This window comes from Sceloporus occidentalis, unplaced genomic scaffold (assembly GCF_023333645.1).
Source record: "Sceloporus occidentalis isolate IW3139 unplaced genomic scaffold, rSceOcc1.0.p SCAF_8, whole genome shotgun sequence".
Taxonomy (NCBI): domain Eukaryota; kingdom Metazoa; phylum Chordata; class Lepidosauria; order Squamata; family Phrynosomatidae; genus Sceloporus; species Sceloporus occidentalis.
The window spans coordinates 717,581-741,881 of record NW_028316988.1 but is presented as its reverse complement, the minus strand read 5'-3'; the positions used below and the strand labels follow the sequence as shown (position 1 = coordinate 741,881).

The following is a 24,301-nucleotide window of genomic DNA, read 5'->3' as shown; positions in this document are numbered from 1 at the left end:
AAGTATTTATCACATCAAAACATTTAAAGGGATGTATATAAACTCAAACACACATCCCCTGCGCTCATGAAAAGTGCAATTCACAATTGGTTGTTGTGTGCCTTGGACACACGGCAGCCCTAAGTTGGCCCTCTCATTGGCCAAAATTATTCAGGGGCGGCTTGCCATGGCCTTCCTCTGAGGCTGAGAGAGGGGTAACTTGCCTGAGGTCACCTGGTGGGATCCCATGGCTGAGGGGGGATTGGAACTCCGGTCTCCAGACTTGGTCCAGGAGACTCAGGCCGCGATGCCGCTCTGGGTCTCTGTCACCGCAACGATACAGAACAAATCAGGTTAGACTGACCACGTATACACACTTTAATAAGGGTTCTTGAAAATTCATCCAAAACATTTCGGAAGTACAGAGGGAAGGCATTGGCAACAAGCCCTGAGGAGACAGCAGCCTGCAGCCCTTTCAGGGCAACCGAGAGACGTGCCGGCCCACGACGGCTGCGTTGGTAGCCCACTGTGCCCCCCACCTGCCCGCCTCCCTTCCCCTCCATACATATGTGCCCACATAGCCAGGATGGCGGATGGCCCTGCCGTCCTGTGAATCATGCCAAACCTTTCCTCCAGGAAGGAGCATGAAACCCAGGGCGAGAAGCAAAGGGAGAAAACAAAAAACGTCAGAATCCCGGGGGCGAGAGGCCCATGCATGACTGCTTCCTCTTCGACAATTTAAAGCCGCTTTCTTATTTCCCAAAGAAGAAGAAGAAGAAGAGAATGAGAGGCTGCTTTGCGGAGCACTCACAAAGGCCATGCACTATTAAGGACTGCACTCTTTACCTTGGGAAAGAAAGAAATCCAAAGGGCCGGCTCCACCTTCCACCTCTTCTAAAAGGAAAAGAAATCACCGATCCAAGCCCCCCATTTCCCCGTCAACAAACAAAGGGGGCACAGGAATAACCTCAGACCCTCTCCCTGCGCCTCCCCTTCAAACTCTACAGACCCAGCTAGGCCTCTTCCCAAACTTACCTCCAATAACAAACTGCAATTATAACATGTGAGAAATTCATACTTTTGCTAGAAAAAAACCCTTTAAAAATAATGCCAACGACCTAGTGGCACATCCCGCCTTTTCTGCAATGACAACGGATGCCCACCCCGATGTTAAAGGTCCCAAAGGTCTCAAGGAAATCTGGTGCATAGATCCTGTCCCATCCCCACCTGCAAACCACCCAGGAGGGGGGGGGCACATGCGACGGACACATGGCCACCCCATTGACCCCAACTACGCCCCAGTTCAAGACAAAACAGAGAGAACCAGAACAAGATTCCACAATTGATGCTCTTGCTTTGACCCACATGGGACAAGCCGACCCACAGAGTCCCCACAGTTCTGCCCACCAGGGAAAAGTCCTTACCACTAACAGAGCCAACCTGTTCAGCAGAAAAAGTTGAGCATATTTTTATGGGTGTGATGTACGTTTTCATAGGTAAAGCCTATGAAAAAGGGTAGGTGGGTGGATACCATTCTGATAATGGATTAAGTGCCATCTTCTCCTTCCTCTTCCATTTTCCCACTCGCCCATTCAGCTTTCATGGGTGCCACTGACGGACGGCTACTGCAAGGCTTAACCTTGGCTTTCAGTCCAGGTTTAGGGGGAGATGGAGGAGGAGGAAGATAAGGAGAGGAGAACATCTACAAAGCATCAGAAAAGAAAGGTGTTTCAAACTGGGAACCAACTAGATCCGGATATGCCGGAAAGAGACCCTTTTCAAGGTTCCTCAAACTCTGCTGAAGAAGCAAGAGAGGCCACTGATAGCAGTTTTAGAAGAGGGTCTTGTGGGACTAGAAGCCAAGGAAGAATCGGGGCAAGGCACACCTCTTTTTCTTCTTCCCTCTTGCTCCAAGTTCCAAGGCGGATGGTTAGTTCCTGGCAGCTATGTGGAAATGTCCCACTTTTGTCGTCATACTGGGTCAGAAGTCAGGATCTCTTCCCTTAGGAGTCCTCTGCAGTGCAACCAGCTCAGCCGCGAGGCATTGGGTGGCCTTTCGGAAACCAAGTCCCACCATCGGGAAGGGTCCAGCGGCTGGTCTTTCTCAGAGGTCCACCCACCCTGGAATGGCCAACGGGATTCCCCAACTCATCTCCCTGCATCTTGGTTACTTCTGCTGCGGCCCCAATGGTAGTTTTTTACCCCCCAAAACGCTAGTGTCCGAGGAGACCGGTCCCTGAAGAGAAAGGAAGGTGGACGGGGAAGAGTTTAAGTACAGAGCAATCATGGTGAAATAAGAAGAAGGTGAACTAGGAGTAAAATAAAGGGGAAATAGGAGAAGCCTACCTTTAAATCCTTCTTCAGGCATACAGACTGGAAGGGAAAGGAGAAGTGTCAGAAAAGCACTGTCTCACTCCCCCGCTGCCTTAAAGGCAAGCCAGCCAGCATGAGAGGGGGGCATTTTTTGAACCTGCCCCCCACCCCACTACCATAGCAATGTATGAGGTTTTGGCTGGGAAAAGCCAGAGGCCCGCCAAAGCGGGTGTGTGGCTCCCTTACCTTGCATAACGTCATCTATTGCTGCATAATCCACAATTGGTTCGTCGGCCTGTTTTGGGGGGAGGGAGAAACAAAAAGAGACGTTAGGAGGAGGAAGCGGGAACTAGTTTATTCAAGCTGCGATTTCTTATGGAAGCAACAGCCTCTTTGGTTTCCAGGTGACATTTCCAGGCTAAACCCTTTAGAAGCAGACGACAACATCCCCCACAATCCTTGCAAATGATCCCCAAACCAGGAGCTTTGCAGTTCAGACAGGTGTTTGGCAACAGGGACGGAGGAGATGGGTTGCTACCCACCGCTTCCTCCAGATGTTCATAAAAGCTCAAAGACTCTCTTTCCCCCATATTGATACCACTTTAACTTCCATCCAATGGGAGTCAAGGGAATCTGTATTTTGATAAAGAGAGTTCAGAACTGCCATGCCATAATTGAGAAGAAACCTCACCAAAGCGCAAATCCCCAGGATGCCAACAAAAACAGACGTCACACTTTAAGTGGTATCAAATGCTACACAAAGGGAGACTGAGGTTGGCCCAGTAACCTTAAGCCAGAACATTTAAGAGCATTTGTTGCCATTGGGAAGGGGTAGAGGATTTGAACCTAGGCCAAAGGAAATCTGTTAGGCATTATGACCAGACAAGCCTCATTTGCACGCCAAAATAAGAATGGATGAATGAAAGGATGCTAGCTAGCCAAGCAAGAATGCCACTAGATGGAGAGAAGACCTGATGGGGGTCTTTTTAGCAAGCGGGTGTAAAGTAAAGTTTATGGTACATTAGGTGCTGAGCCTGTACTACAAGACTCCTCTGATGGGAAGGGACTGTAGCTTGCCAGGAGGAGGCCCATCCCAGTCACCTTTAACAAAACCACGGACTCCGGTGTGACTCCGAGGCTGCCGAGGGTGGCAGAGTCATCGGTGAGGATTGTCCCATCGATCGACAAGTTCTGGTCGAACGGAGCGACGGAGAAGGCGTGCATGATCTGTACGAAACAAGGCAGAATCACAGGATTTTAGAGCTGGGCAGAAGAGTTCCCAGAGGCCAGAGTCATCCAGGGGTGGAACTGAGGCCCTTGGGGTCTCTCCAAAACATGGGGGTCCTTTCTGTTATCTTTCCTCTGCTTCTTCCAGCCTCCAACCCATGGCCATTAAAAGGAGAATTCCCCTCGAAACATCCCTTTCTTCCTCAGGTGTGAGAAAGCAGGCAGACATCTCTTTCAAAAGGGTTTACTCATGGCTGATGCAACAGCAACTAGGTTGTAGTGGGGAGCAAAGTGGCCATTTTTGAGGTCCAAAGGGGTTAATTCTAAGATATTTTGCTCCAAAATGCTTCAAAGTGAACTCTAAGAGGTGTGCACAGCACTTCCATGACATCTGGAGACCCCCTCAGACCTCACCTAGGTCAAAACATTTCCTCCCCTGCCCAAAAAGTGTGGGGTTTTTGTTGCCTCAAAATGACTCAAGATGCCCTCTTAGACCCTAGATAGGTCCCAAAAGACGATGCGAACGCCTCCTCATCTCCAGCAACTGGCCTCACCTGGATTTTCAGATCTTTCAGGGTCTGGTTTGCCGAGACAAGGAGTGCTTTCTCACCCCGGACCTTCCTGTGCCGCGTGCTCCGCCGGATCCCCGGCCTTTGGTAGATGGCGTAATTTGGGGGATTCACCTTCTGCCGTTTTGCATTGCTGTTAGCCTGGAAGCCAGGAGAAAATGGCTGACCGGGACGCGCTAGGTTTTCTCCCAAGCGGCAAACGATTTCTTCACCCAGCAAAGAAAGTCCCTCCATTCATTCCCCCACTCCCCCTTTAGATTTATTTAATTCATATCTCAACATGGGACCCAGGGTTCACCACAAATTCCACCCAAAATTAAATTATATCCCACTGTTTGCCTAGCACTGGAGCCAAGGTGGCTTAGATTTACAACTACATTGAAATAACAATAAATGGCAGCTATAACTAAGAACAAGCTAGAACTAAAATCTGAATACAAAATATAGATACAAGCAGAACGCACCCCATTAAAAGACCTTTCTTCTTCCACAGAGCTAAGAGCCCAAGACCTGTTCCAATCAACCCATGCTGACTGGGGATTCTGGGAGTTGTAGTTCAAAGGGGGAGGATGGGGAAGGCATGCTTCAAAGTCAGCCAAGCTGGGCAGCACTTTGCTTTCAATGATGCCAGGAATTAATATGTCAAGAGAGACCCACATGCCAGACTCTTGGGCCTCAATGGTTTTTGGGCAATGAGACACAGAGGAAGTCACAACCCAGAACCCTTGAGGGCAAACCCCATTCCCAGCCTCTAAAGGGGGCTGCACTTACCTGGTTGAAATCTGGATCCTGCTCCCCTTCTAGCCGGGTCTCCTCTTTCTCTTCTTCTGCCTCTGAACTGCTCATGTTGAGCTCTGGGGCCGCGTCCTTCATGACCTGCGACCATCAGCAGAGACACAACAACAACAACAACAACACTCCTTTATGCCAGGTCCCCAAAACTGGCATGCTCCCACTTTGCAAAACTGCTCAAATTCAGAGATCTGCATGGGATTAAGCATAAGATACAGTTGCGTAACAGTCGCAAAGTGAGCAAGTGTTTTATGTTCATGCGTGTACATGACAGGACCCAAAGGCATGTCTTTTGGTCATTTCTGAAGAGCAGGAGTATAAATAAATATCATCATCATCATCATCATCATCATCATCATCATCATCATCATCAAATATTCTCCCTACCCCTACTCCATCCGTAAATGGACACATGCCTTCCTACTTCTGTGGGCAGACACCATTTTCTCTCTTTCCCCCAGCCATCTACCCAAATTTCCCCCTGACCCTTTAAGTTCAGGGCTCTTTTTTCGGCAGCTTCTGGCTCAGCCGAGTTTGCCTTGGCCTCCATCTCCCTGCGCATTAACCAAGCAGCCCACAGATGAGTATGTATTTAATGGAGGAAAAACTGAGATAGGATGCACACAGAGAGCGCACAAACAAACATTTGGGGGGGAAATATCAAAGCCACGGAGAACCTGGGGCCCTGGATGGCCTTTGATCTTGGAGAGCAGCTGCAGCTCAAAGGGACCTGAGATGCAGAGAGGCAACTTTCATGATTTTCTACATTGCATTACAAAGCGCCAGGGCAATCTCCCACATCAGAGGGAAGGACAGAACAGCCTCTTAATGGATCCCTGCCCTCAGAAGCATCCTCTAAAAGCAGCTGCCTGCACAAAGGCAGAGCGGCTTCTGCAAGAGAGGCTTTTAGCCGTAAGAGGGAAACGCTACACATGCTCCCTCTAGGACATCAATGGACTAGGAGGACGGATAAATTGTCCATCAGAGGTCCATCTGGAAGGGAAGGGCGGTCGGCTCAGAGCACTGCCTTTGCTCCATCCCTGGTGGCATCTCTGGGGAGGAATGAGAAAAGACCCCCACCAGAAATTTTGGAAAGCTAAGGCTGCCAATTGGTGCAAAGCCAAGCAAGCTGACAGCCTGACTTGGTAGAAAGGGGCTCCCCTTGTTCCTCTTGTTACTGCGTGCCTTTGAGTCGTTCCTGACTTATGGAGACCTTCAGGCAAACCTATCAAGAGGGTTTTCTTGGCCAGATTTAGTCAGATGTATTCTTCTCCTCAGGCCGAGTGTGACTTTCCCACAGGGTTTGCATAGCTGAGTAGAATAATAATAATAATAATAATAAGAAGAAGAAGAAGAAGAAGAATGGTTACAGTTCCTAGCAGAGCTAGAGAAAGCTTTCCTAGACTACAAAAATGTGTTCCTTATGTCTGGTTCACAGCCAATGGAAGGTTATGAAGGTTATGAAGCCAACTGCCAAGTCCTTACAAAGCACACTGAACCAGGGGCAGAGAGGCGGCGACTGGGCAGGTGTCATGGATTGTGTGTGTGCTTGTGTCTACCTTTTTGTTGTCCACCACTTTGCGGACGTAGATGGTGGCCTGGGCGTACTCCCGGAGGTCCCGTTGCTGCTGGCACAACAGCCCTTCTCGGCAGTCCAAGCACAGCTCTGGTTGTGGGGAGAGAAAGGAGGAAGGCGGGCGTTCCGGCCAAAGACTCCATATCTACGGAGACCCAGCCATTTCCGACAACGTCAGCCAGTATCAAAACAATAGCCGCGGGCCTTGATTCGTTTTACAAAATCCACAGAGTGTTTTCAGCGGTTTTAATCTTCAAAACGGCTTGCAACATAAAGCAAGTAACGAAATCCCCAGAAGGCCCCCTTGAAGGTAAGACCTTAAAAGCTTTTAACATGCGGAAGAGAAACCGGTGGCAGATACGGGTTCAATGGAACTGGATGCATTTGGAAGAATATGGGAGAGGAAATTCAGTGGGCTCCTCTGGGAAGCCATGATTTTCTGTTGTTGGACAGAACAAAAAGAATTGTGCCATTTTACAACCTCATGCCAAGAAACCTTGGGGTTGGGGAACCTAAATGAAGGGACCAAAGTGGTGTAATCTGTCCCTTCTATATGTATAATTTCTTTCCCTTGAGATTAAAAAAATAACAATGTTGTCCAAAAGGATAATCTCTCTAGGCTCTGTTTGTATATTTTAAAGACCACTCAAGATTTTATTCTTGCAGGTACAAACCCAAACCCAACAGACCAAGCTTTCCACACAACTTGCAAGAGCTAATTCTGGGAAAGAGTTGCAGAAACTGCCATTTCAAGAGCAACCCCAAAATAATTGTTGGCTGAAATTGCTCAACGCGCATTTGATCATTGCATGGAATGCAGCCCAAGCAGTAACTGGCTTGTGTTCAAGTGTTTAAAAATACAAAACACCTGAGCTCATGGTCCCCAAGGGGAAAGCCAGCGCCAGGGCAGAATTAGGACAGCGTTTTGACACAGGGGTTGCCACAGATCTCCCCTCCCGGTCCTTGCTCACCGGGCTCCGTAATGTAGAGGGGGGTCTCTAGGGTCGCCCCGGCCGGCCGCCTCCTGATCACCCGGATGGCGTGATCCACCACGAAGAGCTTTTGGATCTTTTCCCATTCGGTGGGCCATATCAGAGCTATACTGTGCAAAGAAGCAGAACATGCTGACCGACCTGGAAAAGGTGAGTTGCCTGGCAGGTTTCCCCTCCCTTGCCAAAGCCCTTGGGTTCTGAGCTGCAGATGTGAGAAGATGCAAGTTAAAAGGCTTCCTCCTAACCTCAGGGTGCAAACAGTGTGTGCATGTGGGACAGGGACACTGCTGCATGTGCTCTTAAAAGGCTTCCCTGCACCTCAGTCCCCCAAAGTACCAGCATTTGTTTGAAGTGCGCATGTGCACAAAAGGAGAGAAGAGCAGCCAGACACACAGCTCCATTGTCCCATGCTTGCAGCAGATAATGGAAGACATGCTCCCCATCCCAAGTGCCACTGCTGTGGCCCCTGAGGAAGAGAAGGGCATTTTCTCCCTCCCTCTCCCTGCCAATTTCCCATTGCCACAAAAATGTAAGTGGAAAAGGCAAAAGAACCAAACGGGACAAACTCACAGTTTAGAATCTTCTTTGGTCATGGAAGCGAAGGTGAACATCAGGCCGCCGTGGGGACAAAGAAGCTCCCGGTTCCCTATGGATGAGACAGGACTGCACCGCGTCGGCCTCCTAGGTGTAAAGTCCAGAAGACAGAGAGAGTGGTTTTGCAACGCCATTGGTCGTGTAAGCAGAAACCAAGGATTTGGGGCAGGGAAACGAAAGGGAGGAAGAAGAGAAAGGAAAGCGTTAACTGGAAGAGAGTGGCCTTCGAACTCTGAAAGATGGATGCCAGAGGAAATAAGGTGACCTATTTTGCAATGCACCCAGCTGCATTCGAAGGGCACAGAGCACCGCAGAGCGGTGGGGAAGGGAACAGCGGAACCGTGGGAGGAAAGAGAAGGCAATTTACCTTACAAATTTTCTCCATTCTTCTACAAAGAACTTTGAGACGATGTAGAGCTCCCCCACCTCCTGGAAAGAGATGGAGTTCAGGGTTTTGTGCAATCCAGAAAAGGAGTTCTCTACCTACTCTGAGAGAATCAATGCATTTGCAATGTGTTGCTGGAGGAAAGTTCTACAGACAAATAAATGAATTTTGAGACAAATAAATGAATCTTAAGATCCAACCAAGCCAAAACTCTCCTTGGAATCCAAGAAGACTCAACTGAGGCTGCCATTACTTTGGACATGAGACAATGTGACTCACTGGAAAAGACAACAATGGTGGGAAAAGCAGAAGGCAGGTAGAAAAGAGGAGGACTGTGTTACAGATGGGCAGACTCCCTCAGCAAAGCTATGGCTGAGTTTGCAAGCCCTGAGCAAGGCTGAGCCTCCTGGATGTCCCACGTTCACAGGCTTGTCACAAGTCAAAGGCAATTCGATGGCACAAAACAGCCCTGCTATCAAATTAACTCTTCCACCATTGTTGATGTAACAACAAGCCTGTCTTCCTACCTCTGGCCAGATGCTGAGACACGGACGGTTTTTGTCTTGGAAGAGGTTTGGGAGATACGCTTTCTGTTCGCTGGCCATCATTTTGTGGAGTGCTTCGTTCTCTTCTCCTTCCCGTTCCAGAATCTGCAAAAACACACACAAAAATGCACACACAGGAGATGCAATCTATGGAGTCCTTCTCTCTGCCATGCTGCCCTCTCCGCTTGTTGCTTGAAGTAAGAACATTCTCTCTCAGTGTGGATTTCCCCCCTCCACCAATCCTCCCAATCTCCCCTCAGGAAATGCTGGTGCAAGAAAAGCAAAACCACTTAGGGAGAAATTCTTGTCATGCCGTGATTCCCAAACTTTGGTCCTCCGGATGTTCTGGACTCCCAGAATTCCTGACTTTTGGTTAAGCTGGCTGAGGCTTCTGGGAGCTGAAGTCCAAAACATCTGGAGCATGAAATTTGTAGTGAATGGCATCCCCTGGACCTCAGAGCTAATGGAAAGGTGAAGGGAAGGAGAAAGGGCCAAGGAGAAATCCTCATCCCTTCTTATGCAACTGTGCAAACTGCCACAACACTCTTTTGTGATCTGTGGCCACCACCAGAATGTCTCCTGCTTGCTTGTCCTGAGTTTCTGCCACTCCCCATCCTAAAGAATTCGGGCTTCTAGGGGGCATTCTTGCATGCAAAGAATACACAGCCCAGTCAGGGGGAAGATTGATCTCTCTGATACCTTGCATTGGGAACAGGAGTCTCTGCTGCTCGGGAACTCTGGGGCACTTCGAAAATACCGCTGGAGTTTGTCCCAGGTTTCTCTGGAGACGACCCGCCGTTCGTTCTCGGATATGCACAGGTTGCCTGCAAAGGAGGCGAGGAGAGCAAAAGTGAGATGGATGAAGGTTGCTGGCCCCAGTCAGCAAAAAGAGAAGGTGCTTTTCGTGCGAAAAGGGAAAGAGAGCGCGCCTGGCAGATTAATCTGCGCTTTGCCTCTTCTGTATTGCCAAACACTCTCTCACCCCGTTTGCATGGAAAGCATCTTCTCTGGCAGCCAAAGGCAGGGACTGAGTCACTCAGGGCACCTTCAGCTCGGCTGAACTCTCCCAGGTCATTTGTGAAAAGAGAAAAGTTTCCAAATTGGATGCTGCTTCTTCAATGTGACCCTCTTCCGCTATTCTCCCTCAAGCGGGCTCTCCAATGAATGCTGCTTTCTCCAGCCGGCAAAAAAGGCTCTGGGAGCTCAGAGGAACCCTGAGAGGCAAAACCAGCCAGGTCAGCAGATTCCATTTTAGGCTGCCTTTTGCCAACGCACCACGCTGACCGACTCTTAAGGTGAAACAGCAGCCCCAGAGTCTCAGCTGCTGCAGAGAAACCATGGCAAAAGAGAAGGAAACGCAACATGGATCGGGTTTTCAATGTATTTGCTTAATCTGTGGACAAACGGAGCAGGGTGGTCACCCTTGTGCAAAGATAGGGATGAACAGAAGCAAAGGAATCCCAAAAGAGGGGAACCCACACACAGACAGTACCCTTAGGATGCTTCCATAGCCCAGCAATGGCCACTGGTATATATTCTGAAGGCTCATCCACTCGAGGACTCTTTAGCAAGATTTACAAATAACCTGGGCAACCTAGGGGTACACATTTGTACCTCCCACCACAACTTACCTAAACCGTTTTGCCCCCTGCCCCAACTCCATCAAGGGGCTTGTGGCAGGCATGTTCACTATTTAACCCCCCTGGGTCATTTTAGGCCCAGGAGAGACCCTTTTTCACAACATTTTTAAAAAGGCCTTTTCTAATGGTCAGGGAAACAACAGCTAGAGAACCAACATTTGAAAACTACTGGTCCAACTCCCTCTAGAACGGCTTTGCGTCTCTGCCCACTCCCTTCATTTTACGGAGTTACATTAGATTAATGAGAATAGCCCTTCCAAGGCTCATGGCAGAAGGGAGCAAGGAAGGGCCTCGTGAACCCGCTAGATGCAAAGGAGAAATGGCACATGATGCACGCAGACAACCCTTTTCGGGGCCTATTCCTGCCTCTGCTACAGAGCTAAGCACCATTCTCTACAATAACCGTGTGCCACTTGCTTAGCGAAGGCATAATGCCCCGCAGAGGTGCCTGCCGTTTTTTCCATACACACCTCCTTTCTGTGCAGTCTCTAAGGTTACAGGGGAACTACAAAATAGGCAAGCAGCAATTAAGTGGAGGAGGAGAACGCTGTTTTGTTTCTCCTCCTCCTCCTCCTCTGCTCTAGGGACCATTCAAGCAGGAGATGGGAGGTTTTAAACCTGGTTCTGGAACCTGCCACTGCAGAAGGAAAGAAAGGCTCAAGTTTCCTTTGTTGATATTGCCATTAACCTCCGCCTCTGTTCATTACCTAGATAAACAATTATTTTACTTTGCAGGGGCATCACGAATCCCATTGATTTTACCTTCTCAATCAGAGAATGGTGTACTAGAGAGACCTTTTGCTCTTATCTCAGCTCTTCTTTTGCTCTTAAGCCCCAAAAGCAAGCACTACCTTTCAGCCTAGCCAACTCTCACAGGGATGCCCTAAGAATTGCTGGTGGGATTAGAAAGAGAACTGTGCATGCTCCCTTAAATATCCTTGGAGTAAACGTGGGCTAGAACAAAGCTAACTTCAAGCCAAGAGACCACCAAACATGCCCCCCCTCACTTTCTTACCATGGGGACAAACAATGTCCTCATTGAACTTCAGGTCTTCTTCCTCTCGCTTTTCTGTGCTGGATTCATCTGGAGAGAAAAAGAGAGAGCGAACTACAGCTGGCATAGAGAAAGAAAAAATGCAAACTGTTCTTGGCTAAAAAATAATAAATGGTTAAAAAAATTAATATTACCTATTAAAACAAAGTCGTGTTTTGAATAGTGAGTGGTGCATGGGTAACCTATAGCCTATATTGTCTCCCAATCCCTTACCGCTGGTCACATTACATAGAGCCAAGGGGAATTATAGGTCAAAACGCCTGAAGAGCCAAAGTTTGTCCAGTGGTTTCTCCACTGCACTGAGACACCATGCACAACACAGACAGAAATGCAGAAGGAGATGCTCAGGACGTAGTTCTTCAGACCATCTGCCTCTAAATTTCTGTCTACGTTGTGCATGGAACTGTTCTTGGGCAGCTGCCTGGACCATGTCTCAAACCCACCACTTCCCTAAGCTCTGCCCATACTGATGTTGCCATGCAAATGTGTGATCCTGGACCTAAGGTGAAATGGAAAGAAGCCGCAAGGGAGATGGGGGGCTACCTCTGCTCTTGGCATCACCGTTCATTTTGCCGTTGCTTTGGTCTCCATCCTCTTCTGGGTCATCCAGCTGCTCCAGGGCTAGCTGACGCCAACTGCGCAAGGATGACTTCCCCACCCAAAAGCCATCATCTCTGCGGGGAGGGAAAGGCAGCTCACAGCCCAGGAAGCAGACCTGGCCTCTGCGCACGTTACATCAAACTACAATTGAGCATCACATTTCTCGTGATGACTCTCCTTGGGTAAAACCAGGACACCCACGACTCCCTTCGACACTTCAAAATGGCTCCCTTACCCCTTGGTGGTGACTTTGAGCAAGTTCGAGACAGTTTTGTAGTCCTCGTTGAGTTGGTTCTTCAGCCGCAAGACCCGACACCTCTCCACTACGCAGTCCTTGCAGAGCGCTTTCCCTGAGAGGAGAGGAAGCAGGAGACCAGACCAGGACCATTGCTTTGGGCCCTTCTGACCAAAAACCTACAATGCACCCTGATTTTGGGAATGGCTACAGAGAACAGTGCAGCAACCTTTCCTCCTCCTGCATTGCAGAGCCCAGTTTCATCCAATGTGGCTGAGACCTCAGTGACACAGACAATGGCCAGGCATTGGAGGACTCTGAAACTCCCTGGAGGGTCCAATGCTTCTCTGCCCATCAAAGAGCATTCCTCTCTTTTAACAGAATCATAGAACTGGAAGCCATCTAATCTAACCCCTTCTGCTAGTGCAGGAAATCCACAGCTGAACAATCCTTGGAGGTGGGGTATCCAACCTCTCTTTAAAGATCCCCAAAGGAGAGCCCACCATCCTATGTCAAGAACTGTGCGTTCCCTTCTGTTCAGTAAACCAGTCTTTATTTTAACTGCAAGCTTTATTTCAGTACCTGAAGAAACTAACAGTATGACTCCTGTGGATAGAACTACCATAATCCCCAGAGGCCCACACAGAGTTAGCGGTGTGCCTGCCTCATAGGTCTGCAGGATTCCCCCCCCATTTGTTCACAAACCAAAGCATTTCTAGAGCCAGTGCTATTCACCTCCCACCTTTCCTCCCTCCCAAGCCCTTTTAAGCTGCTCACACAGCTGGCCTTGGTACCACCAGCCTCCCCCAGACATCTGTTCATCATCTAGCTAAGCAATTATTTTACCTTCTGCAGGAACCACAAATCCCATTGACTTTACCAGCAAACCCGTTCTTATAAAAATGGCATTAACAACAACAGTATACACAGTAATAAACAGAAAATGGAAATAGATCAGCAAACAGCTCAACACACCAACTATTTCCTTCAGATTGCTATGAGGAAGTTCATTCCTCTCTTGAGCAGCTCTTGCAGTCAGCAAGTTCTTCCTAACGCTTAGGTAAAGTCTCTTTGCTTGTCATCTGAATCCATTGGCTCTAGTCTCTACAGCAGTAGAAAACAAGCTTGTTCCACCTTCTTTCAGGTATTTGAAGATGGATGCATCATGTCACTTGTCTTCTCTTCTCCAAGCTAAACATCCCTGGCTCCCTCGGTCGTTCCTCATAAGGCTTGGTTTCCAGACCTCTGACCATCTTGGTCCCCCTCCTCTGGACACATTCCACCTTGACAACATCCTTCTTGAACTGTGGTGCCCAGAACCGGAGACAGATTTCCAAGGGAGGTCTGACCAAAGCAGAATAGAGTGGGACTATGACTTGCGTCATAATCATCACGAAGTGAAAGTGCCACCATTGGCAACTGGCTCTTGGTCACGGCTTCAGGATTGTGGTCAGGGATGACAGCGAAGGTGTTGTTGGGATGGGCATCTGCTGAAGAGATGTCTATAGCCAAGTCTGTGAGTGGTGTTCAGTGTTAAAACCTCCAACAAAAGAGCATCCATCACCTTCTGAGGAAGTCCTTATTGAGAAGTTTTTTGCTTCTTTCTTTTCCTTTGGAGGATGTGTGTGGGTTCCTCTGTTGTTGTTGTGTTTAATTAGACCAGTGGTTTTCAATCTGGACCCCCAAATGTTGTCATGGACACACCCTGCCTACAGTCCAGACAGGGTCTCAGCAACTTCTGGAGGCCCAGAATTGAGAACCATTGCTACGGACCCCTTGCACCAGCAACAGACACCCTGTCCCCTGCAAAAAATGTGGGCATACTTTAGCCTGCCAAGAAAGAAAGGAGGAAGGTTTTGACTGAAGCTATCAGCAGGGATGTGGAACCTCAGGAGAGTGCCGTCTCTGTTCAATGCTCAGTCAGCTTCTGTGAATTGGTGCTTCTCAAGTTAACAGCTTACATCTCAAGAGCCAGACCTGGGAAAGCCAGCCGGAGACACTTCCAGAGGAGGCGTGAAAGGGAAGAGGCAGCCGCTGTGGCAACAAGCTTCACAGTTGCAGAGCGACCTGTGAGACAACTGTGGGATGCATTCGTTCTCTCTGCATCTCTCTCACACAAAAGGGTTTCCCTGGAGCATGCTTAAGAGGGAGCCACCTCTGGGGCACATGTCCAATTCATGCTCCCTTTCCAGAAAGCTGTGCTCATACTTCTTACCATGGGCAGAGAGTAGAACTCCAGGGCAGATTTTCAGAGTCCTGTTCCAGCAGTCCTCACACATGGAAGGGAAGGACATCCTGGAACTCCAGACACTTCTGTTCTGCAATGCTCTTATTATGATCCTTATGTGTCATTTTTAATTTATCCTCTTGTGGTCAGTCCATCAGAGAGCTCTCAGGAGGCAGCTTGTTCAACAGATCCCTGCTCTGTCAGAGAGAGGCATTTGGACTAAATGGACCTTGCAGCACCTTCCAGATCCTTATGCTCACCCAGATGTTTTTAAAATTGGTACTGCTATACATATTTAACTGTTTCCAAGGAGAGAAATGTGTTAAGTCTGTTTCCATATCAGAAACTGAAAGGGGAGGGGAGCAGGACTTAGCAGTTCATTTGAGACTGATATATTTCAACCTAATCTTTTGTGGGCACCAGTCCATCAGATGCATCTGATTCAGGTGAATGGAGTTCACAAAAGCAACATATATCAGTTAATAGATCGGCACAAGAGCCATCTCCATCCAGAGCATTTCCCCTCGGGAGCGTTTTGCTCACCTGTCAGCCGAGGGCCCCCTCCGTAACGCTTGTAGAAGTAGTCAGCCACAGACTCGGAGATCCTCTTGACGGTGGGGATCTTGTCCGGGTGCAGCTTCCCGTGGGAACACAGGCAGGCCGTGTTGTCAATAGGCTTGGGAAGTGTGGACTCATCCAGCCACTGCTGCAGCCACTCCAGAGACACAAAGTCATAGGGGCATCCTGTGGGTGCGGAGAGACAGGGAGGGATGGGGCGTCAGCTCCAAAAGCCAGCAGCCCTTGCTTTCGTTTCCCCAAAACCTCATCGCTTTTGACTTTTATCATCACAAACCTCCCCTCTCCCTCCTTTGTAACTCAAAACCTACACCAAACGCTCACAAAGAGTAAGGAATTTAATTTCTGTTCACCAGCATGACACACTTCTAACATTACAGCATGAAACATTTAAAATGGGGAAGGAAGTAGTAGGCTGCACATGGCCCCCAAAGCGGTTGATTTGATCCCCGAACCCTTCGGAAGCATCCCAGCCCCAAGCTTCCATTTCCTGATGGCAAAAGTAGAATTATTCTTCCCCAAAACCTCCTGTTGGGAGGATTCTCCTTCCAAACAGGTTGCAGCCCTCTCTTCCACTTCCCATTGTACCATTTTTGAGTAAAATAAAATAAAAAAGTGGTTTTTTTCCTACCCAGCGACCTCCTACTACTTCCATTTCTCACCCCTCTCCAATTTCAGGGCTGGGGGCCCTCTGCAAAATCATGAAGGAAACAACTGATCAATGGACTCTATGGACTTTTGACACCCCTGACTTAAAAGGATAGTAAAGTTCCCTTCAGAAAGTTATCCCTACTCCTTTCCAGCCCTGAGAAGGGCTTACTCTATATTGTAAAAAGATACTCCAGCTCTTTAGGGAGTGCTTAGAGGAGCTGGAGATTATTCACTCTTCTGGGTCATAGAAGCACCCTGAACAAGTCTCCTTGCAGCATTTAATGGGCATACAGAAGTATCCAACCCACAACCCACACTCTGCTCTCAGTTGGCTCCCATACAAGCTCTGTCTAAACTCGCCTCATCTACACCTCAGCTGCCTCCTCGTCTGTGTAAGCCAAGGCAAAAGCAAAAGGTTGTCCCACATGTGCAGCAAGGAAATCGTTCACAAATGTGTTCTAACAAAGACACAATCCTGCAGGTAGGAAGCTAGCTCCATAAGGGAACAAAAGGTTGGCTAGGGCCAGTCTTCCAAGTTCAAGAGGATCTCTCCATCTCTTGCTTGCTGGGAGAATTGTACCTTGTTGCTCTTTAAGCACCAGGAACATACATTTTTATGATGATCGGCTATCAACAATTGATTGGCGCACGCATATATATATATATATATATATATGAAGGGTTTTTATCAATATGAAGTGCTGCTTTTTAACTGCAAACATCTTTTGTTCATTGCATGGCAGAATATTGCTTAAAATAGCGTGCTCAACTCTTACTGTATTTTAAAAGCAATGTGTTTTTGCATTTATACTTCAAAACTGTTTTTAGCACAACCAACGTTTAATTTCCTAAGTTCTGTATAGTACATTTTTAAAAACTAAACTGTTGCTTTAAATTTTGTCCCTTGCCAGAAGAAAGGTAGGATATAAATTGAACAAATAAGGAAATAAATGACTAAGAACCACTCTTCCCTCCTCTCCTCCCTGCCTTCTTAACCCAATTGTGCTACCACCAAGATATGTATGAAGGGAAGATCTTACAGACCAGCTTTAGCGGGCAACTTCTGGTAGAGCTCCTTCACCTCCTCGTGTTTGCTCTTGCCCCGGGCCACGCTCTGCTTGCGCATCTCGGCCATTTCGTTGCACCATTCCTCAAACCTGGTGTTATCCCGCTCCACCAGTCCTTGCAGGAAAGCTGCAGAAAGAGAGGGGAGAGGAGGCAGAATTAATGTGCGTGTGGATTAGGGTAGACTTAAGAAAGTAAAAAGGACGGGGGCATGAGATGTAGATGCCAGTAAGTGACAAGCAACTTCCGCTGGTCTTGGATTTTCAAACAGGCTGCATGACCCTCCAATGCGGCTGAATTTTGGTGGCAAGAAGGAAAAGCCCACATAAAGCAAACATGTTTCCATAACAACTCCCTTCAAATCTCATACAATCTGAGCAGTGAACTGGTAGGAGCCATTTAAAGCAAGAAAAATGTGTGCGCTTTAAAAGGGCTGTTTCCATTTTGCAATGAAATTCAGGGATGAGTTTTGTACCTCAGCACGGTTTTGCGAAGGTGAACATGTGAGGTGCCCCTGCAAACAAGGGCTCTGGCACCATCTGCCTGGTGGCTGAAGCCCAGCTTATGGCTGTTTGCCCCAGTTGTGTGTGTGTTTGGGGGGGGGGGGGGGGGACTTACCTGGGATTTCCACGGTCAGCGATTTTGCCTGTGACTGCAGCCTGTACACCAACATGTAGCCATTTCGAGAGCGGTAGACCCCCTTCCCGCTCTTGGGCTTTCGGGCCTGAGACTTAGAAGGCTCTAGTGGAGAAAGAGAAACCAAAGCAAGCCAGGGCTAGGATATGTGTTCGCTGCGGCCAAAGCAGAAGCTTCAATCCCCGACTTCTTCCTCCTCTTTCCACCCACAGTGCTGCCCAAAACACTTTCCTACAACCAGATCCTTTAGCTCAGCTGCTGTCTCTGCTGAAGCAGCCAGTTTCCTTCTACTACCAAAGAGCCAAGTTCTCAAGACTAGATTTCATAGGATGCAGCCACAGCAGTAAAAGTGGAACCACAGTGTTATAACTGTGTAGTGTCAACAGACCCTTGGAGAATACAGTGGTACCCCGGGATACGAATTACCCGGGGTACGAATTTTTCGGGATACGAATAAATCCCATAGGGATTTATTGTTTTGGGTTACGAAGGTTTTTTCGGGTTACGAAAAAACCCCGGCGCTGTTTTAAATGGAGCCGCGGCAGAGCCGCGGCTTTTTTTCCATTAGCGCCTATGGGAATTCGGCTTACGAAGGTTTTTCGGGTTACGAAATTAACCGCGGAACGAATTAATTTCGTAACCCGGGGGACCACTGTACCAATATGGGTGGGGTGACCAAGTGCATCATTTGCTCTCATTCAAAGCACTGGCTATATATCCCAACAGTATTCTCTCTTCCAGGTGAGATGTAACTAGCTGGCTTCTGACTGTCCTCTTACCATCCAAAAGCCCTGGCTAGAAGCACCGCATGCCCAGTGAGAAACAGAAAGGGTGGAAGAGAAGACTCACAACCAAGATGTTTTACCTAGGTCTTCCTCTGCCCCCAGCTGGAGCTTCTTGCCTTCCATCTTTTCAATTTCCTCATCGTTGAAGCGGTACCATTCTCCTGTCTGCGGATCCCTCACATGAGCGATGTAGTGGCCGGAGTATGCACTCACGCCTCGGTGGATCAGGACGGCACTCAGTTCGTAGACGAAATCATGGGCTGAAAGGCAGAAGGGAGCATGCTAATAGCCCCATGATATTGGTGGCATATCCAACATCTCAGAAGAATGTAAGGAGAGCACATAGAAACAACCCTGTCTCTAGTATCCTATGTGGTTGACACAAGAGTAGCCACTAATGCCCCCCTCTCCAAATAATTTACCCATTCCTCTGATAATCTAGCACCAAGGAACTTATGAGTGACCCTCTCTTTGTTCAGTTTTAAATAGGCTTTCTGGTTCTACATCCTAAACAGGGTAAAGAAATGGGAAGACAGGGCCTTCCCTGTGACAGCACCCATCTCTGGATCTTTATTCATCAGCAAGAGAAGAGGGGGCCCTTTTCATGTGGGGCAGCCCACCTTTATCCTCCATGAAGGGCTCCATGTCCAACAGCTCAGAGAACTCGATGTAAGCATTCAGCTTTTTCTTGTGGCCTGTTTGCCTGATGAAGAAATAAAAATCACAGAAAACAACAAAGAGGTGCATGATATTCAGCATGGCAACCCACCACATGCTCTCTTTTATTTAAAACCATGTTATCTACAGGCTGGGCTCTCCTAGGTTGTGGGTGAGTAACTTCTAGCCCGCCAAACGCTGTTGAGTCTGCAGTGCCTCATCACTGGATATACTGGCTGATGGGAGCTGCAGCCCAGCAACATCCAGAAGACCACAGGTTGCTCATCCTAGTGTACTCCATGGAGAAATGTCGCTAGACACATGCATATGGTAGAGCATTGCCAGACATGAGGTGGAACTGGGTTATTTGCATTCTGTTCCACCTTTGGTACCCTGAAGCTTTCAAATTTGCAAGAAAGATCCAAAGACTGCCTTGCTCAAAGAGAGCAATCAGAAGTCGAGGCAGTGACTTTCAAAGGCTCCCCAGAGAAGTAACTTGCCTATCAAACACGAAGCGCATGAGCTGGAGGTTGAGGGTGCATGGAAGACTCAGGAGCCGGATCCGCCTGGTGGCGTTCTGTTTGCTCTGGCAGGTTTCGCAGAAGTAGCGGTTGTCGCCTTCCAGCTTTTCTTCCTGACCAGGAGAAAGAAGAAGACAAAAAAGCAAAGTAAGCAGAAGGCTGGCGGGGGGAGCATGCACAAAGTGGCTTTATGGGTACAATAGGAAAAGACCTGCTTTGGACAGTTCATACAGATGGAAGAAGAGAGCTATCCAGGATCTCTCAGAGCAGAAGACAAAGTATCCCATCGCTGAAAGGAGTCAAGGCTTCAGCTAAGGTTTTTTAAGAACAAAATCCCCTTTACAATATCACACCTTCTTTCCCGCAAGACACGATGTTGGTTTCTAAAAAGCTCTTATTAACAATTAACTTTAACATTACATAACCAAGCTTGAACAGTAATGACTCTATGTCTCCAGAGGAATGACATATTTCATTTAGACAAGACAGCTCTCAGTGTCATGAATATCACTTTGCAAAAGTTCATCCACATGTTCTGTGGATCCAGTATTTGCAACATTGTGGGTTTTTGAAGAAGGTATGCGCTTCCCCGCAGGGACATGATGGCTTGTTCCCAACTCAGGCTTTCTCAACCTGGGAACCTGACTACAACTCCCACCATCCCCAGCTAATAGAGAGGTTCTAGTCCAACGCATTTTGAGTATTGGGGAAAGGGTCAGGCTGAAAAGGATAGCTTGCTACAGATGTCCAAAGAGGCTCATTCAAGGACGCTCCATTCAAACAGCAACCTGAAGGAGCCAGGCAGAGACCTGAAAAAGTCAGATCTCTCTTGCTGCAACAAAAGGGGCAGAGTAAGTTGGCAAAAAAGAGCTGGTACCTTGAGGAACTCTGTGATGCAGTCTGACAGCTGCTTGTGGCCTTGGATATTTAACTCGAGTTCGTAGAATTTTGATATAAGTTTGGACTCTCTGCCGCACTGGTTGCAACTGAAAGGAAGCAAAGGGAAGCCAAAGGGGAAGAGAGAGTTACAAGAAGAACCATTACGGATCAAAGCCTGGGCAGCAAAGGCACTCAAATGCAGGAGTAGGATTTCAGCAAGCCCAGGACTTACACAGTGACGTAGGCATACTCCCCGCAAAACTGCTTCTGAACAATATCCCGCACGTCGGGGTTTTTCTGAGAGGAAAGGGTGTCCTCCAGCAGCGACATGAACAGCTTGGAAAACTCCTGGGCATCCTAGGGGAGAGGGAGCACATGTGTCGCAACACCAAAGGGAAGCTGAGCAAAATGTGGGGAGGGGAGGCTACAGAAAATGAATAAAACAGACTGGACAGACCCACCGCAGTGGCTGACTTCCTAAGGAAGTGTCTTGGGTCTGCAACATACAAGAGGTTTACAGCGGGACAAGAGTGGCTTCTGCAGCTACTAAAGCACTCTTGGGTTGCAGATGGCTTTTTCCCCCAGTGTTGCAGATGGCAATCTGTGATGCAAGAGAAAAAGTAACACACACACACACACACACTCCCTCAAACGTTACCTGTTGCTGACCTGTGTCCAAACCCAGCGCTTTGACGAAGCCGGATGGATCGATGTAACGCCTCCGGCTGTTCTGCAGCAACGCAAACAAGAACTGGAGGTGCTCACAAATGGTCTGGGGCTCATAGTCCACTGAAAGGCAAATGGCTTCCTTAGAAGGGGCATCTCCCTTGACGCATGTTCAAAATTCACAACGCGGGCCATTCTAAGTCACCAAAAACCACTCCTCTATCTTTGGGACTCCCTGATTTCTCCAATTCTGTGCTAAAACCAACCTGGCCACACAACTCTTCCATTATTTCCTTTCTATCTGACAAGGTAACTTATTCAACATGTTTAGTAAATAAACTTCCGGTTCCGTTTTGAACTTTATGTTTAACATCTTTTCAATTGTTACATGTACCTTCTGCCAGTATTTTGCCAAGTTTGGGCAGCACCGCCAAACATGGAACCATGTTCCAAAGTCCATTTCCCTGTTTTTGATAAAGGTATCCCTGGGCCTAAAATGGGTAAAGATAACCCTATACACTTGTCCCTCCATATTCGCTAGGGTTAGGGGAACAAGACCTCCATGAATATGGAAAAATTGCAACAGAAACACCATGCTTTTACCTGAGAGGACACCTCTCTAGGAATCTCTAGGTCCTCCGGTGCAACTCTGTGGTCAACGTCCGACAGACACTGACCACAGAACTGCGCTGGAGGAGCTCCAAATGCCTAGTAGAGTGTTCTCTCTAGATCCTCTGGTGCAACTCTGTGGTCAACGTCCGACAGACACTGACCATAGAATTGCACTGGAGGAGCTCCAAAGGCCTAGTAGAGTATTCTCTCTAGGGGTCTCTAGGTCTTTCAGCGCAACCTTTAGTTAAAGTTGACCACAGAGTTGCACTGGAGGAGGACCTAAATATTCCTAGAGAACATATTAATCAAATCCGTGAATAATCAAAGCCACAAACATGGAGGGATGAGTGTATACTGTACATACTTTTTCTAAGGCAAGCAAGAGCATGTGCCTGGGTTGAAGAGGAAGGAAATTCCCTGCTGACCTTTGCCGTCTGAGGTGCCTTCCTCCGTCATGAGTTCGGGGCGCGCGATCGGACACAAGTAGAGCGCCTGCCGGAGCTCCAGATTCAAGAACCACATCTGGAGGAAAGTGTTGACGTAGCAGGTGGCGCCCAGGTTTGTGAGGCCCACGAATGCATTCTGGGAAGGGAAGGCAGAAGGCAGGGGAGGTAAGGGATCACACAGAAATCCTAACTAACCCCCTGCAATGAAAGCAAAAGATGTCTGTGGCTGCAGTGCACATCGACTTAGTGTGATGTCTGTTGATGCTCTTGTTGTGTGTCTTCAAGTCGTTTCCCACTAAGGCAAAGTGAGGCTGAGAGATTGTGACATGCAACATAAATTGAACAAAATCCAATTTAATTCGAAACGCCCACAAACCAAATGAAGCAGTCAAAGGGTTCACTTTGTTAAAAGGCCCTTTAGGAATCTCTAGGTCCTTCGGAGCGACTTCTGGTTAAATGATTCCCTCCTTCCCCAAAAACAAACTGTGCCCTTTAAGAGATTTGTGGACTCCATCTCCCAGAAGCCTCAGCCACTTTGGCCAACAGCCTGGGATTCTGGGAGTCCAAAACCAAAGAGCACAGTTTTAGGGACTGCTGGTCTAGATCCAGGGAAGCCTTGCTGCCATTCGGTCTCAAAGGCGAGCCGCGAAATCAGGAAACCCGATGAGGCGGCATGGCAAGCGGAAGAGCGGAGCGTCGGGCATACCTTCTTCCGCCGCTCGCAGTTGGGGTCGTCGATGTTGTGGAAGGTGTTTTCGTCGATCTCGCCCAGCCAGACGTGTTCGCCGATGCCGACCAGGCAGTTGGGGTTCCCCCGGCAGTTCCTCCTGAGGAGCCAAAAGCAAAGGTTAGGGCCTTAGAGGGATAGCCGGACCGCAGCCCAGAAAGCACCTTCCCCGGCTCTTGGCTGAAGGGTTTTGGGAGCAACCGTCCGGTCGCTCCCAAAACCCTTCAGCCGAGAGCCGGGGAAAGCGCTTTCTGGGCTGCGGTTCGGATACCATAATGAAGCACTTTCCCCTTTCTGACCGCTGGGGGATGCTGGGAACTACAACCCAGGAACTACAACCCTCTTTAGACTGGGAGCGATGGTACAATCCTGCCGCACAAGGGATTCTGGGAACCATAGGTCCGAAAGGGCTTCTTATCCCATTACCCAAGGGATTCTGGGAACTACAGTCCCCAGTAAGCACTCTCCCCATCTCACAGCTGGGGGATGCTGGGAGCAGCACTTCTTCCCCAGCTATCTGGGGGATTCTGGGAACTGCACTCCAGAAAGCACTTCCTTTCTTGTTGCCCAGGGGATTATGGGGGCTGCAGTCTAAGAAACTACTTCCTCTCCCTCATGACTGGGGGATTGTGGGAACTATAGCCAAGAGATTCTGGACTTCATCTCCCAGAAGCCTCAGCCACGTTGGTCAATAGTCTGGGCTTCTGGGAGCTGGAGTTCAAAACCCCTTCAAAGGGCACAGTTTGGGGACCTACTTCTGGAGGATTCTGGGAGCTATACCCAAGAAACTACTTCCTGCCTCTCAGGACTGGGGCATTCTGGGAACTACAGCCAAGAGGATTCTGGGAAGGCTCCTTCCCATTCCTCACCTGCAGGCTCCTCGCTGGCAGGGCTCCAGTCCCACTCGATAGGCGGCCTCGACGTGCTCCTGCGCCACGGCCTCCGGAGGCACGCTCTCCGCCCAGCGCCACGCCGCCTTCTCCAGCTGCAGCCGCGGAGCCATGGCCGGGAGAAGGAGCAGAACCAAGGAAGCAAAGAAGGAAGGAAGGAAGGGACGGGGGGGACTGGGAGGGGAGAGACCCGGAAGCGGAAGCAGCGGCGGAGGGTCGCTTCTCCCGCTATATTTATATATATCGATACATAGAGGCCGCACCCCTCACGCTCCTAGACTCTATGGTTCTCTCTTCCGGCGCCGACTTGTGACGTCACGCCCGGACCCTTATGTTCGAAAGGGCGTGGCTAGGCGCGGGTTGGTTCCTTCAGGACCAAAGAGGGGCGGAGTCTGTAAAAGGTTCCCTCCCACTCTCGAGGGTTCTCAGTCCTGCCTTTCTCTCTCGGCTAATCCGAAAGGC

The 24,301-nt window shown here is 48.8% G+C and overlaps 1 protein-coding gene across 4 annotated transcripts; it reads right to left on the bottom strand.

Annotated features, from left to right (window-relative positions):
• Positions 1-339: 339 nt before the first annotated feature.
• On the bottom strand, positions 340-24,191 carry LOC149307603 (ubiquitin carboxyl-terminal hydrolase 48-like). Of its 4 annotated transcripts, XM_089537320.1 has the most exons (27): positions 23,819-24,162; positions 22,929-23,049; positions 22,202-22,358; positions 21,157-21,287; positions 20,731-20,855; positions 20,497-20,605; positions 19,599-19,732; positions 19,062-19,144; positions 18,522-18,701; positions 17,639-17,761; positions 17,000-17,149; positions 15,272-15,472; positions 12,502-12,616; positions 12,210-12,340; positions 11,628-11,696; positions 9,672-9,796; positions 8,955-9,077; positions 8,410-8,471; positions 8,019-8,129; positions 7,428-7,558; positions 6,440-6,546; positions 4,860-4,964; positions 4,074-4,229; positions 3,394-3,519; positions 2,539-2,587; positions 2,326-2,352; positions 340-2,215 (listed from the first exon to the last, which is right to left on the bottom strand). In XM_089537320.1, the coding sequence occupies exons 1-27, from the start codon at positions 23,950-23,952 to the stop codon at positions 2,193-2,195; spliced, it is 3,108 nt and encodes a 1,035-aa protein (XP_089393446.1). In that variant the 5' UTR covers positions 23,953-24,162; the 3' UTR covers positions 340-2,192. The 4 variants fall into 4 exon arrangements, with proteins under 4 accessions (XP_089393446.1, XP_089393448.1, XP_089393447.1 ...); XM_089537322.1 differs by lacking the exons at positions 340-2,215; positions 2,326-2,352; positions 2,539-2,587; positions 3,394-3,519 and having other exon boundaries at positions 4,145-4,229; positions 7,428-7,553; positions 23,819-24,164; XM_089537321.1 differs by lacking the exons at positions 340-2,215; positions 2,326-2,352; positions 2,539-2,587; positions 3,394-3,519; positions 4,074-4,229 and having other exon boundaries at positions 4,874-5,071; positions 23,819-24,191.
• Positions 24,192-24,301: the final 110 nt, after the last annotated feature.